Genomic DNA, 13,833 nt, shown 5'->3' with positions numbered 1-13,833 from the left:
AGACAATAGTGAGTACATGCCATTCTGGAATTACTTTGAAAAGTAAAGGGTATGACAGAGAAGAGTTTGCTTGTATAAAGAAAGGAAGGTTTTCATATGGGGTGGGTATGGTTTACTTTGAGCAGGTCGGTTTCAGTTTTAATAAACAATTTTAGAGAATTGTGTATCTTATATTTGAGTCTTTCGTGTTTTAGACATTGATGCATTCAATAGTTTTAACGAGTTGCCTTTTGTTTTATCATTCTGGTGTTTATCTAGATGTGCTGTGTATCTTATAAGAAGTTCTTAAAAGTTCGAAGTTATTTTAGCATATAGGTTTTTTTTATGGTCTTAACAGTTAAACATGTATTACGTTATCATTAAGATTCATGCTTTGTTAGCACTAAGCAGTTGTTTTAATCAGTCTGGTTTTCTCTTGTTTTCATCTTATGAACATTCTAAATGTTAGACTAACTTATTGTCTTGTACAGAATAACAACTGTGTGAATGGTGCTATACTGAATGAAAGAGTGTGACATGAAGTTCTTGTACATCATTGTAAAGAGTGTGAATGACGTTTTAGTTTAGATGTCAAGCGCTTAGAGCAAGCCTTTTTAACGAAAGTTTTTGATTTAGCGCTATATAAATGTTTTTATTATTATATCGGCGATTTCCTTTCAGCCGCAGTAAGTATCCGAATAATATGAATACAAAACGCAGCAGAGGAAAATCACATACCGACTGATTAGTATCTATGCATCGAGATCTTTCAATAGGAACAGATCACAAATTGTTTCCGTAATGGCGTAATTATGTTGAAGCACTGCTTGGTTGTACAATAACACCAATCATAAAACAATTAGGTACAGGACAGATGTTACGCAGAGACACAGTGCCTGCAACCAAGTCCACAACACATGTATATTATGCTGAGTAAAATCCACATTGTGAGCTATGCCCATGGATGACGGTTCACATTGTATTTGTTGAGTTGTGCACTCACTTGAGTTAATAAGTGGTTTATGAGATCGAATATGTCCATGTCAGAAGACACTACATCAATATTGTTCTGCTATTGCGTTCAGCATACACATCATCTCACACACTGCAGAACCGCACGAACAGACAGCAATAGGGCCATGTTATACAATCAACACGACAGGGAGATATTGTTCTTGTTTGCTACTCAACATGCACTCACCCGCCCAGCAAAGTTACTGTATATAAAACACATATATTCATATTTTCAATTTTCGAAATAAAATATTCACAGACTAAACTTTATGGCACTGCCACCCTGGCTGATAAGATACACCAATCTCATCATCAGAGTTACACATACACACACACACACACACACACACACACACACACACACACACGTACACACACACAACTGGAAGGAGCTACCCCAGAGACAAACAATGTGATATTGCTTGCCTCAATGTTCAAAGGGGAAGAAGCTGAGCTCGAAAAGTCACTTAATTTTTGCCATTCCAAAGGGAAGTCACTGACTTCTTGATACTAAATCATTTAACATTCCAAAGGGAATCAATTGAACTTCCCAAAAGCAGTCACTAAACTGTCCCAAGGGAGGTAACTCGCCCCCAACAGAGAAGTCACTCTCATCCCAAGTGTAAGTCACTAGATGCTCCAAAGGGAAGTAGTTAACCTCCCAAACGCAAGTCACTAGATGCTCCAAAGGGAAGTAGTTAACCTCCCAAACGCAAGTCACTAAAATGTTTCAAGGGATCTGGTTGGCTTCCCAAAAGGACGTAAATCGAGCCCCAACACAAGTCAATACAATCCCCCAAGGGAAGTAACTCTGCCCCTAAAGCTAAAAAAAAGTCACGCCACCCCAAAGGGAGGTAATAAGAGTGGGGGCGGAAGAGTGTCTATGAAGGCTGAATTCAGAGGACGGAGGCATGTCGGAAGGGGTCATCAGGTTTGACTAACACGTACGCTAACTGCCGCGAGATGTCATGGCCGGACATGTAGCCCGGGGGGCAACACGGCACCAGGTAGGGCTGGGTGGGCAAGCCAGCAGCCGCTGCGGCAGCGTGAGCGTGTGCTGCAGGGGGGAGTCCGGCCAGGGAGGAGGCCGTGTGGCCCAGTCCATAGTGGGAGGGGTAGAGGGACGACAGGTCGTGGGGGTGCCTCAGACCGGCCAGTGCGGGGTGAGAGTCAAGCTTGGAGGCGGCCGCAGCGTGGGCAGCCATGGCCATCTGGTCCATAGCGGAGCTGTACAGCGAGTAGGACGACGTGGGCGGCAGGAACTGTCTCGCCTTCTCCGCCGCGGCCGCTGCAGCGTTCATGTTGTTGATGAGGTCCGAGGGCTGGTGGTGGCTGGCGGACAGCGCGTGCAGGCTGTGGGCCATGGAGTTCATGGGGTGGTTCAGCATATGCAGGGGGTAGGGGAACTTGTCCTTCTTCATGCCCAGCGACTTGGGCTTGCGGCGCGGCCTGTATTTGTAGTCGGGGTGCTCCTTCATGTGCAGAGCCCTCAGCCTCTTGGCCTCGTCGATGAAGGGTCGCTTCTCGCCCTCCGTCAGCAGCTTCCACTCCGCGCCCAGTCGCTTGGAGATCTCGGAGTTGTGCATCTTGGGGTTCTCCTGCGCCATCTTGCGGCGCTGGCCACGTGACCACACCATGAAGGCGTTCATTGGCCGCTTGACGTGGTTGTCTATCATCTTGGCGCTGGAGCTGCCGCCAGGGGAGAGGCTTCCCGGGGACTCACATCCGGGGCTGTGGGGGCTGGAGGACAGATTGGGGGAGGTGACTGACAGTCGTGGGGAGGACGACACGGACACCCGGCTCACCGCCATCTCTGGGGGCAGCGTCTGGTGCTGTAGTAGGGGTGGTGGTTGTGATGCCGGTGGCAGGGGTAAAGGCTGTGGTGGCATTGTACCCGCCATGATGCTGTGCCTGTCGTCTGCTCCGCTAGAAGCCTGCACTGAAAAGGAGAGAGGGGGAACAGAGGTGTGATTAGGGGTTGTCAGTTGGGGCTCTGCGCTGGGTGACAGCGCTAAAGCACACTTATAATACAATATAATACACACAGTGAAGCTTTCTGTTTTCTGCCTACTGAGGCGACAGGAAAGACAAATCCTAAAAAAGAAAATCAAGTGAGGACATCAACGTTATTTGGGTTATTCATTTATTTACAAAATCTCAAGAAAAGAATCGCTGTTCTCCTGTACTAGCTTTCAATGTATACAATTAAAAGATTAAGTCAAGTCAGCGTGTTCTATGCTGGCGTGAAACTGAGATGATGCCACATAACATGGGTAACAGTGTCCACGGGCTGCGGGCTTCCCGTTCTGTTTATGTGCACAGGTGTTATACGCCCAATGTGAAGAAAAGAGAAAACTTCATGTTGTAAGCTAATAAGTAGCCAAAAAAGAACAAGTAACTGCTATTTCAAAATATTTATCAATGTATTGACCTATTTCTTTAGTTTCCTCCGCGGAAGACACTCAAACTGCTGCTATGACAAATGCAGTGGCAAGAAATGTCTTTCTTGTTTAATTGTGTCCCCTGATATTTTAAGATTTCTTGTGTGAAAGAAAGGATGTGACCATATGTACAACTACACTGAGAGAGATTTTGTGTGATTAGCACAATACCCAGTGTCTTACTAGCGTTCTGGACGAAAATCAAGCTTGTAAATAGTTAATAGAGAAAAATATCTTTGTGTAGACAAAACCCGCCGAAAAGCGAACTGTTGTTTGACTACTGAAATAGAAGTGAATCAATATTATTAACACTACTTTCCGCATTCTGCCCCCACTCCGGCACACCCTACAACACTGCTTGCATGAGAGCAGAAGAACAAAGCTTGTATTTGATTGGTCACTGACACGTGCAGCCCCTCACATCCGGGACACTCATTCTGGAAGGTATAGTGACTAATTTTGTTTATTCTTAGTATGAACTTTGTGAACGCGCCTAAAACACAGTAAAGTCACAACAGATACATACATCAATAAAAACACGAGCACATTAACAAACAAACAAACAAACACTGAACCTTTAAAAAAAACCAGTGTAATTATATCCCCCCTTCCTCCCTCCATATAGTGTGTTTCCCTGGTCACAGTTTCGTAAAATTATAATTGTCTGTTGTGATGTAAGTGTTGTATTAGTACACTTGAGAACGGATCTTATTTGTACTGTATGTCAAGTTGTATTTGTACTGTATGTCAAGTTATATTTGTACTGTATGTCAAGTTATATTTGTACTGTATGTCAAGTTATATTTGTAGTGTATGTCAAGTTATATTTGTACTGTATGTCAAGTTATATTTGTAGTGTATGTCAAGTTATATTTGTAGTGTATGTCAAGTTATATTTGTAGTGTATGTCAAGTTATATTTGTAGTGTATGTCAAGTTATATTTGTAGTGTATGTCAAGTTATATTTCAATAGAAGAAGTTTTATTCAAACCAACTGTGTCATGAACTTACGAATAATTCCCAGAGTGTATACGTGAGAAAAGATCATAATGTATATATGCATAACAGGTAGGCCCCTACACCTGCTGACCGGCACGGTTGGCCTAGTGGTAAGGCGTCCGCTCCGTGATCGGGAGGTCGTGGGTTCGAACCCCGGCCGGGTCATACCTAAGATTTTAAAATTGGTACTCTAGTGGCTGCTCCGCCTGGCGTCTGGCATTATGGGGTTAGTGCTAGGACTGGTTGGTCCGGTGTCAGAATAATGTGACTGGGTGAGACATGAAGCCTGTGCTGCGACTTCTGTCTTGTGTGTGGCGCACGTTATATGTCAAAGCAGCACCGCCCTGATATGGCCCTTCGTGGTCGGCTGGGCGTTAAGCAAGCAAACAAACAAACAAACTAACTATACCTCGGCACCATATTGAAAGTTATCAGACGAGATTAAAAATAAAAAAGTCGCCTTATGTTCACATCCAGATAATTAAGGCAAACACACAAGATTGAATCAGTACCGTATCTTGCCGACAGTCTTGTGCAACAGAACAAGAGATAAATGGACAAGTCGCATTTTTCAGGATTTTAAAACCACCCTGTTTGTGTTATTTATAGGTACTCACACTGAAGCAAAAAAAGGACTGCCTGCATGCCCTATACCTTGGAACGTGAAAAATAGCTCCTTTCTTCCAATGTCTTTACCTTTATAACCACGAAAATATCTATCTAAAATAAATGTGTTTAAATCCATAAACACCTATAGATATGAGTGTGCAATCACCCAGTCAAATACTTATTCAGAATCAGCTATTATATTCACTCGAGTCAAGCACAAAAGGATCAAGTGTTGTTATCCTTCTAATAAATGTTGGTGCAAATTACAAAGTGTGAAGGTATAACTATAACCACAAAGGTAACACGGAATGTGAAGGTATAACTATAACCACAAAGGTAACAAGGTTAACGTTATTGTCACATATCTGCACAGACACGAGAGCAAGTTGGTTTATCCCACGACGAAGAAGTGTTAGGACTTCTATTTCCCGACACTCCTACTCCTAGTTTTGATACCCGTGTCAAATTACAGGCATACACGGTCGTCACTTTTAAGCAAGTCAACACGGAACAAAGCGGGGCATCATACTTCAGCTATATATAGGCTTCATACAGTATCTACTATAACAATAGAAAGGGTCGCTAATAGTCAATGTGTGCTAACTCTTAATTCAATGTCATTGTGCGAAGTAAACGACACCAATTTAAGCTAAAGATGAGGTAGTTAGTTGTAAGTTGATCTTTGTTTTGAAAACCACGACCATGCACTGGGACAGGCAATTCCCTTCGTATCAGTTTGCTCTACTCTGCGCGAAAATGTTAATTTACAATAATATTCCAAAATCATAATACCACACAAAGAAACTACAAAAACGTCCAACACAACACACGATGGTGTTTTGCAAACTGTATCTATAGGTACTGTGACTACCTGAGATAGCCATGCTTTTCACGTGCAGAATGCCAGTGTAATAAGAACTGATCGGATAATCTGTGGCAAGTTACAATGATAAGAGATTTACTATATGAATGGTTATTTATAAACACACACACAAACACACACACACGCACACACACAATAAACTCCCATCCATGGCATTCAAGTTCACTGTTGTTTACAATCGCTACGCTAAACACCGAAAAAGCATGCAACGCCAAGTAAAACTGATCACACACACACACACACACACACACACGATCACAGCAAAGTACTCACTTGATGATGTGGCGGTGAGTTCCGAACCAGTGGAAGAAGTCGTACAGATAATCCGTCAAGTCATGCACACCAAACCGGAAATCTTCAATATTCCACAAAACACAAGTGACACTGTCACACTGAACGATAACACAAACTCCAAGAAAGTGTTGCCGATTTCCTGTTGAGTTGTATAGTGGAGGCGGGTGATACTCTGAACTGTCCCAACACACACTGCGGCCACGATGATAAAAGCTAGCCTGTCGCACGACGTTATACACTTGAGCTCGGGACAGATTCTTTCCACTGCCTTCTCTGTCGCCTCAAAGATTAGTTTTGTGTCGTTTTGTGTGCGCCCATCAGCTCAACTGCTCAACATGGAACACTCACTTTACAAAGCGACTTTCTGCGAATGACGACGAGAGTGAATATCGCCGCCCTCTCATTGGCTGAAGGGCCCCGTCAGACACACCTTTAGCCCCGCCCCCTTGTTCAGCGCGTGCGACTGGAGCGGACGGGGCGACGAATAGCGGCTTGTTCCGACTCGTGGTGTGAGTTGCGAGCGACAGTCTGACAGCTTGTTTGCAGGTAAGTGGCAGATATGTCAAGCGGCGGAAACCGTCAACAAGCAGCGTGCTGAATAGCGAAACAAGGGGAGGGAAAGCTGTTTGTAGCCCAGCTTCGCGCAGACGACAATACAGGGTTGGCTTTTGACTGGCGCGTAACACCCTTTTCACGTGCTGGAGCCCGAGAGTGTGTCAGAAGTGACTGACGGGGAGGGCGGAGGAGGGTGGGGGTGGCGCGGTGAGAGGACAGGAGAGTTGCCCACAACAAAAGGGGGCGGGAGAAACAAAAGAGCCGTGGTCCAGTAAGCGCAAAGACAAAAGCCGATTGTGGGAATTGCTATCGACCGGGCCTAGCTAATAGCGTCTGGGCGACAAGACAATTGACAGAAAGGTGTGAGTCGTGGTTTTGCTGGCTTTGTCAGTGACGGCGTTGATTGGTTGTTTTGTGTCTGGACGGACAGCGGTGAATGGAGTAGGGGTTGCTAATTACATCCTTTTCGCTTTTCTGTGAGGGGAAGAAAAGACTATTGTATTGGAAGCGAGAAGAAGCTTTTTGTCTTTCGAGAGCGGAAAGGTATTAACGTATTTGAATGAGAAACAGGCTTTTGTCTTTCAAGGAAGAAGAGACTAATGTATATGAAGGAGGGACAGATATGTTGCGGATCAACGTGAAATGTTTATGGCCTCTTTAACGAGGGAATCTTGAATGAAAATGCTGTCAGTTATCGGATATGTGATGATTATGAACCCCTCAGGGAACTGTGATTTTCTTTTTCTTTGTGAATCGTGATTGATGTGTTTGTCGTCCCGGCTTTTGTCTGTTTGTCAGTTTTTGTTTGAAGAGTAATTTTTAACAAAGAAACGGGACGGAAGGAAACTCTCTCTCTCTCTCTCTCTCTCTCTCTCTCTCTCTCTCTCTCTCTCTCTCTCTCTCTCTCTCTCTCTCTCTCTCTCTCTCTCTCTCTCTCTCTCTCTCTCTCTCTCTCAGGCTCTCTCTCTTTCTCTTATATTATATGAAGTCTTATATCGCGCGCGTATCTCCAGACTCGGACTCAAGGCGCAGGGATCTATTTATGCCGTGTGAGATGGAATTTTTTACACAATACATCACGCATTCACATCGACCAGCAGATCGCAGCCATTTCGGCGCATATCCTACTTTTCACAGCCTATTATTCCAAGTCACACGGGTATTTTTGTGGACATTTTTAATATCTATGCCTATAAAATTTTGCCAGTAAAGACCCTTTTGTCAATCGTAGGATCTTTAACGTCCTCATCTCATTAATCATCCAAAATTATAATTTTGGATGATTAATGAGATGAGGATGATTATAATGATGATGCTATGGATTTCCAATTTGGTTTGAGACTACGTGACAGGGCAGCACTCTACGCTTACTGTCATAATATATCCTGGCATCAACCAGGCCCAAAATTATAATTTTGGATGATTAATGAGATGAGGATGATTATAATGATGAACCAGGGTCGAACCATCTTGAACACGCGGCCAGTGCAACTGGCCTTGACACGGAACGATTCAAGGGGGGCAATCTCAGTCATCTGAAAGAGGGAAATCCAAACGCAATCCGCCTTGTTCGATTTTATGGGCTTGGACGATAGAGAAAAATAAGAAAAGCAAAAGCTGGAGTCCAGTCTGGACGAAACTGCTATCAAGAACGCAGAATTGATTTTTTCTGAGGTTTTTTTTTTAGCCGTAAGCGCCATTTCTCATTTCGAATTTCTCATTTCGAATTTCTCATAACTGCATGTTCACCGCAGTGAAACCAACAAAGGGGCCTCACTCTGGAAGAGTTTCCTGCTCCGATAAACATGGCGCTTACGGCTAAAAAAAACTCAGAAAAAATCAATTCTGCGTTCTTGATAGCAGTTTCGTCCAGACTGGACTCCAGCTTTTGCTTTTCTTATTTTTCTCTATCGTCCAAGCCCATAAAATCGAACAAGGCGGATTGCGTTTGGATTTCCCTCTTTCAGATGACTGAGATTGCCCCCCTTGAATCGTTCCGTGTCAAGGCCAGTTGTACTGGCCGCGTGTTCAAGATGGGGTCGAACTCGCAACCTCTCGCTTCCGAGCGCAAGTGCATTACAACTCGGCCACCCAGGGCCTGACCGAGTCTCTCTCTCTCTCTCTCTCTCTCTCTCTCTCTCTCTCTCTCTCTCTCTCTCTCTCTCTCTCTCTCTCTCTCTCTCTCTCTCTCTACTAGATGAATACCCGCTTCGCCGGGAAGAAGTAGAGCCGGCGCACGAAGGAAGGGAGATAAACACGCAAAACACTGGAGAAGATAAGGAAGAGTAATACCCGGCTTCGCCGGGATGAAAGCGTTGTGGACAGGGACCTTCTCATGAAGGGGCACCGGCCTGGTTGGATATCATGTTGTTTCGTAGTTTATAATGCACATCACAAAATTAATCTACTCGATTTGTGAAATCAAGTCTGCAAGCTCACTCTATAAATGATCTCTGGAATGGAAAATAAAAACTCCAGACCTTTCCTGAGGGTTAAAAAAACCTTTTCAAGCAAGCTGTGTGTTTGTGTGTGTGTGTGTGACAAACCAACCAACAAACAAAAGGAGCAAACGATTGAATGAAAACGTTCATTGGTTCTGACACAAATTATTTATCTGGTACACACACACACACACACACACACACACACACACACACACACACACACACACACACACACACACACACACATACACACACATACACACACACAAAGGGTACAACAACTCTCTGTTTGGTGTACGAAGTCTTGTAATGTGTTGGTCAAATTTTCACAGAAACAATTTTGACAGCCTGTGTATATTATTTTGTCATCTGATTCCTTTTACTGTCAAGTCTGAACTGTTCCGTCAACTGTGTCATTGTTCTTCGTCAAGCAAAACATGTCAGTGGTGCGATCTTTCAAAGACCATGTTGCCACTTACAGGCAAACTATACATTGAGAAACAAGAATGGTGAGTTTCAGGAACGTGAATTGACCAAACAAAACAATTGAATCAAATAATCATCCAAACAGACTTTGAAACCAAACAGCGTCGCTTACAAAACGAAACATTGATAATTCAGCAAATAATTGTGTAAACAGACTTTATTGAAACTATGACAAAAGAGACGCTAACAGACAAACGTCTACAATAAGGTTGGTAAGTTTCAGGGACGTTTTGTTGACAATACAAAACATTGACTTTAAACAAGCAAACAAGCAAAGGAATTTTGAAACCTACACACAACAGCGAGTGTCAATGAAAGCTAACGAACCACTGTCACCATTGTGTTAGGCTGTTGTTGTTGTTTAGCTTCAAGGTGGGCGGTGGGTGACACTATAGCCGTGGCATTGTTGTTGTTTAGCTTCAAGGTGGGCGGTGGGTGACACTATAGCCGTGGCATTGTTGTTGTTTAGCTTCAAGGTGGGCGGTGGGTGACACTATAGCCGTGGCATTGTTGTTGTTTAGCTTCAAGGTGGGCGGTGGGAGACACTATAGCCGTGGCATTGTTGGCGTTAAGGAAGGTGATGTCGTTGTATTCAGCCTGCCAACTCTGTTCGTAGCCTCGTGTTTGGTTTAAACATTCAACGACTATTTTGTCACTTGGTTTAAACAAAACTTTATTCAATTTTAATCATGACAAGAACAATGCATGGATGATTACATACTCAAGCATATAATGCTTATTTTAAGCAATCATAATAATTACAAAACAAAGGTTAGCATGATGGCGGAATAAGTACATTAGCTCATTTCAGGAAACGAAAAACAAAACAAGAGACAAAACAGATACACAAACAAGCAGAAAATGGGAAGGGGTTGGTGATACAGGAGGTGGGGAAAGGGCAGCTAGCTAGTAGCTAGCTTTAAGGGAAAAAGAAGAAGAAGAAGAAGACTTGGAGCGCCAATATTTTGTCACTTACAGGCAAGCGTAAAGAAACAAGAATGGCATCCATCACCCTGTGTTGACAGTATACCTTGACTCCATATACAATACAACTCGGTATACAATACGAAGCACAACAAGAACAAAGTACATCTTGCTCTCAGGAACAACATTTTGATGTGTCTGAGCAGTGTGAGTGTTGACAACACTGGGGGGAAACGTATAGGGTCAAGGGGGCAAAGTTGAACCACCTATAAGCAAAATAATAATTTCCCAATACAGTTAATGTTTTAAATTGCAGTACTGATACCTTGACATGATGTATGAAAATGATATTGAGCCTAGTGGTAGCCAAACTCTCACACAGATCAATAATTAAGAACAAACATTTATTCAAAGGCAGGAACATAGAATCCAATGTCCATGCATTGTTCAAATCGTTTGCCTTTGTCGAACGCTAGCTTCTGCACATGCATATATAAAAAGTAAACCCGCATCTCACTCTGCACCATCTCTCCTCTTGTTCACTGTTGAGTTTACTGTGTGACAAACAAACAAACACACAAACATACAAACAAAAACAAACAAACAAATACACAAATACAACAACAAACACACACACACAAACACACACACACACTCGCACACACACACACACACACACACACAGACAGACAGACACACACACACACATACACACACACACATACACACACACACACACACACACCCACACACACACAGACAGACACACACACACACACACACATACACACACACACATACACACACACACACACACACACACACATACACACCAGGGCCGGACCCAGGGGGGGGTTCCAGGGGTTCCGGAACCCCACCCCTGGAAAAAGCATGTACCTTGCTTTGAGTGTTGTTGTTTTTTTTGTTTTTTTTTAAATAAATTTTGTGTGTGTCTCTAACAAATTTTATTCAATGTGAAATCCGATGAGAAAAAGGTACCCCCCCCCCCCCCACCAACTCACACTGACAGGCCCAAAAAAGGAGGAACCCCCCCCCCCCCCCTTACAACTCATTTGGTCCGGCCCTGCACACACACACACACAAGGTCGTTGATGACTTGTTTTCCTTCGGGTCGACCTTTCTGGGAACTTGAACTGATTTAAATGTTTCCATGGCAAAAGTCTCAAAATATGCATGAATTTGAGTTAAAACAGAAATGCAAATAACGTGAATATAACAAACTCAACCTAGTTTGTCCATCTAAAACATTTAGTCAGGTTTTGACTACATGTAGTCGACAAACAAGCACACATGGTGTCGAGGTATTTTCTGGAAGAACTTCTTTTGACTATGTGAAATAAGACACAGCATCCCATTTGGCAGTTGAAGCTTTCGTATATTTTACATCTTGAACACATACACGCAAGTTTTCCCGGTCTCCCCCCCCCCCCCCCCTCTCACAGACACCTCCCACACACGCCTCACCCCACACAAGAAAGGAGTTTACTTCGTTCTCTCACTCGCAGAAGAGCTGGTTGCTAAGCTCGTTCTTTTGTGTATTTGTTTTCTTGCTTTTTTTTGGTTTACTTGTTTTGGTTTGTTTGTTTGTTTGTTTGTTTATTCTTGTATGTGTGGGCGTTGTTTGTTGCTCTAGCAACACGCTCTTCTTTTAGACATGTTGTGTGGTTGTCTCTGGTTGTGTGGTTGTCTCTGGTTGTGTGGTTGTCTCTGGTTGTGTGGTTGTCTCTGGTTGTGTGGTTATCTCTGGTTGTGTGGTTGTCTCTGGTTGTGTGGTTGTCTCTGGTTGTGTGGTTGTCTCTGGTTGTGTGGTTGTCTCTGGTTGTGTGGTTATCTCTGGTTGTGTGGTTGTCTCTGGTTGTGTGGTTGTCTCTGGTTGTGTGGTTGTCTCTGGTTGTGTGGTTGTCTCTGGTTGTGTGGTTGTCTCTGGTTGATATATGGTTACGTTGGATGATCCCGCCCTTTCCATTACACCCTCTGTTATCTTGCTTTTCACATGCACCTTCCGAAGTCAAATTTACCCCTACCCCCCCCCCCCCCCCCCCCCCCCCCCTCTTCCCAACCTGAACTTATTGATGCGACGACAATAACAGTTGTTTGTTTCCCCTCCTACATGCTTTGTGCATCTCTGTTCTTATAGCAATTCTAGTTTGGTCTTAGTACCGTTGTGTTTTTCATACACCTTCCGCACTCATCTCCAGCCCCTCTCCCCCCTCCCACCCCCACACTCTCTCTACCCGCCCCCCGCCCAATCCCACCTTTCTTTTTGCCAGAACAAAACACGGTCCCCGTGGCTCTAGCCAGTGCAGTGACGGTGAAACACTGTATGGAACACTCTGTCAAACACTCTGTCCTAATGACATTCTATATCATGCATGCATGTATATGTGGCCAGTGTTCCCCGAAGCGTGTCCGGGGCTGACAGGTCATTCCATTAAAGCCTGACATTTGCCCGAGTCCCGCTACGCTCGACTTGAGACTTAAAAAAACTCGGCTAACCCCTCTAAAAGGCCACCGCCTGAATATTTCACGAAGAAATAAAACGAAACTCAGTTCTTGTTTTTCTCTGATCAGTTTCAGAAATCACAGCGCCCCAGTCTTCTGAGCTCTTTCACTCTTTTTTTTATGTTTTCATTTTTTTTTATTGTTACAGCGAAGTACTTTGGTTTTACGATTTCGTTCCGCCGTTTTTTCCGCTCCCAGTGACACGATTTTCACAATCACCTGTGGTGTAATGGCGGGCGACTTTTTCGCGAAACCTTTGCCCCGCTTGCTTTTTGTCGTGAAATATTGATACTGACGACTGGCTTGATGACAAAAGTTCTCATTTAGCAGCGTCAGGGTGACATACGAGCCGGCAGTGTGTGAATGCCTGATGAAACGCGTCTTTTGGGAGGCCGCGTTCACAACGAGAAGGCTGGAAACGATGGAACGATCATCGCCTTTACAACCACGCATTATCTGATCCCCTGTCATACGAGGGTCGCCCGAAAAGAGTAAAGTGATTGACTTTCCGCTACGCCACGGTGTCAAAGTCTCGGTGTGATTAAACCAGTAGCCTGAGGTTTTTAGGCGCGTGGCGAGAAAAGATTGAAAACTGCACGCGTGTTTAACCAGTTGTATGATCTTGGGTCAAGGGGTGGTGAAACGGAAAGACACCCACACAGGTGCATGGTTTGCAACTTGA

The 13,833-nt window shown here is 44.0% G+C and overlaps 1 protein-coding gene across 3 annotated transcripts; it reads right to left on the bottom strand.

Moving 5' to 3' along the window:
• Positions 1-312: 312 nt before the first annotated feature.
• On the bottom strand, positions 313-6,776 carry LOC138945793 (transcription factor Sox-14-like). 3 transcript variants are annotated; one of them, XR_011449118.1, is made up of 3 exons: positions 6,199-6,774; positions 1,697-2,932; positions 313-1,651 (listed from the first exon to the last, which is right to left on the bottom strand). XR_011449118.1 is itself a non-coding variant. In XM_070317302.1 (2 exons), exon 2 carries the CDS (start codon positions 2,892-2,894, stop codon positions 1,890-1,892), a length of 1,005 nt encoding a protein of 334 aa, XP_070173403.1. In that variant the 5' UTR covers positions 2,895-2,927; positions 6,199-6,776; the 3' UTR covers positions 313-1,889. The 3 variants fall into 3 exon arrangements, 2 of the variants coding, with proteins under 2 accessions (XP_070173403.1, XP_070173402.1); XM_070317302.1 differs by having other exon boundaries at positions 313-2,927; positions 6,199-6,776; XM_070317301.1 differs by having other exon boundaries at positions 313-2,932.
• Between the last annotated feature and the right edge of the window lie 7,057 nt (positions 6,777-13,833).

The sequence above is a fragment of the Littorina saxatilis genome, linkage group LG13 (assembly GCF_037325665.1).
Source record: "Littorina saxatilis isolate snail1 linkage group LG13, US_GU_Lsax_2.0, whole genome shotgun sequence".
In the NCBI taxonomy this organism is placed as follows: Eukaryota; Metazoa; Mollusca; class Gastropoda; order Littorinimorpha; family Littorinidae; genus Littorina; species Littorina saxatilis.
The sequence above is the reverse complement of the archived record's forward strand: the minus strand, read 5'-3'. Positions and strand labels throughout refer to the sequence as shown.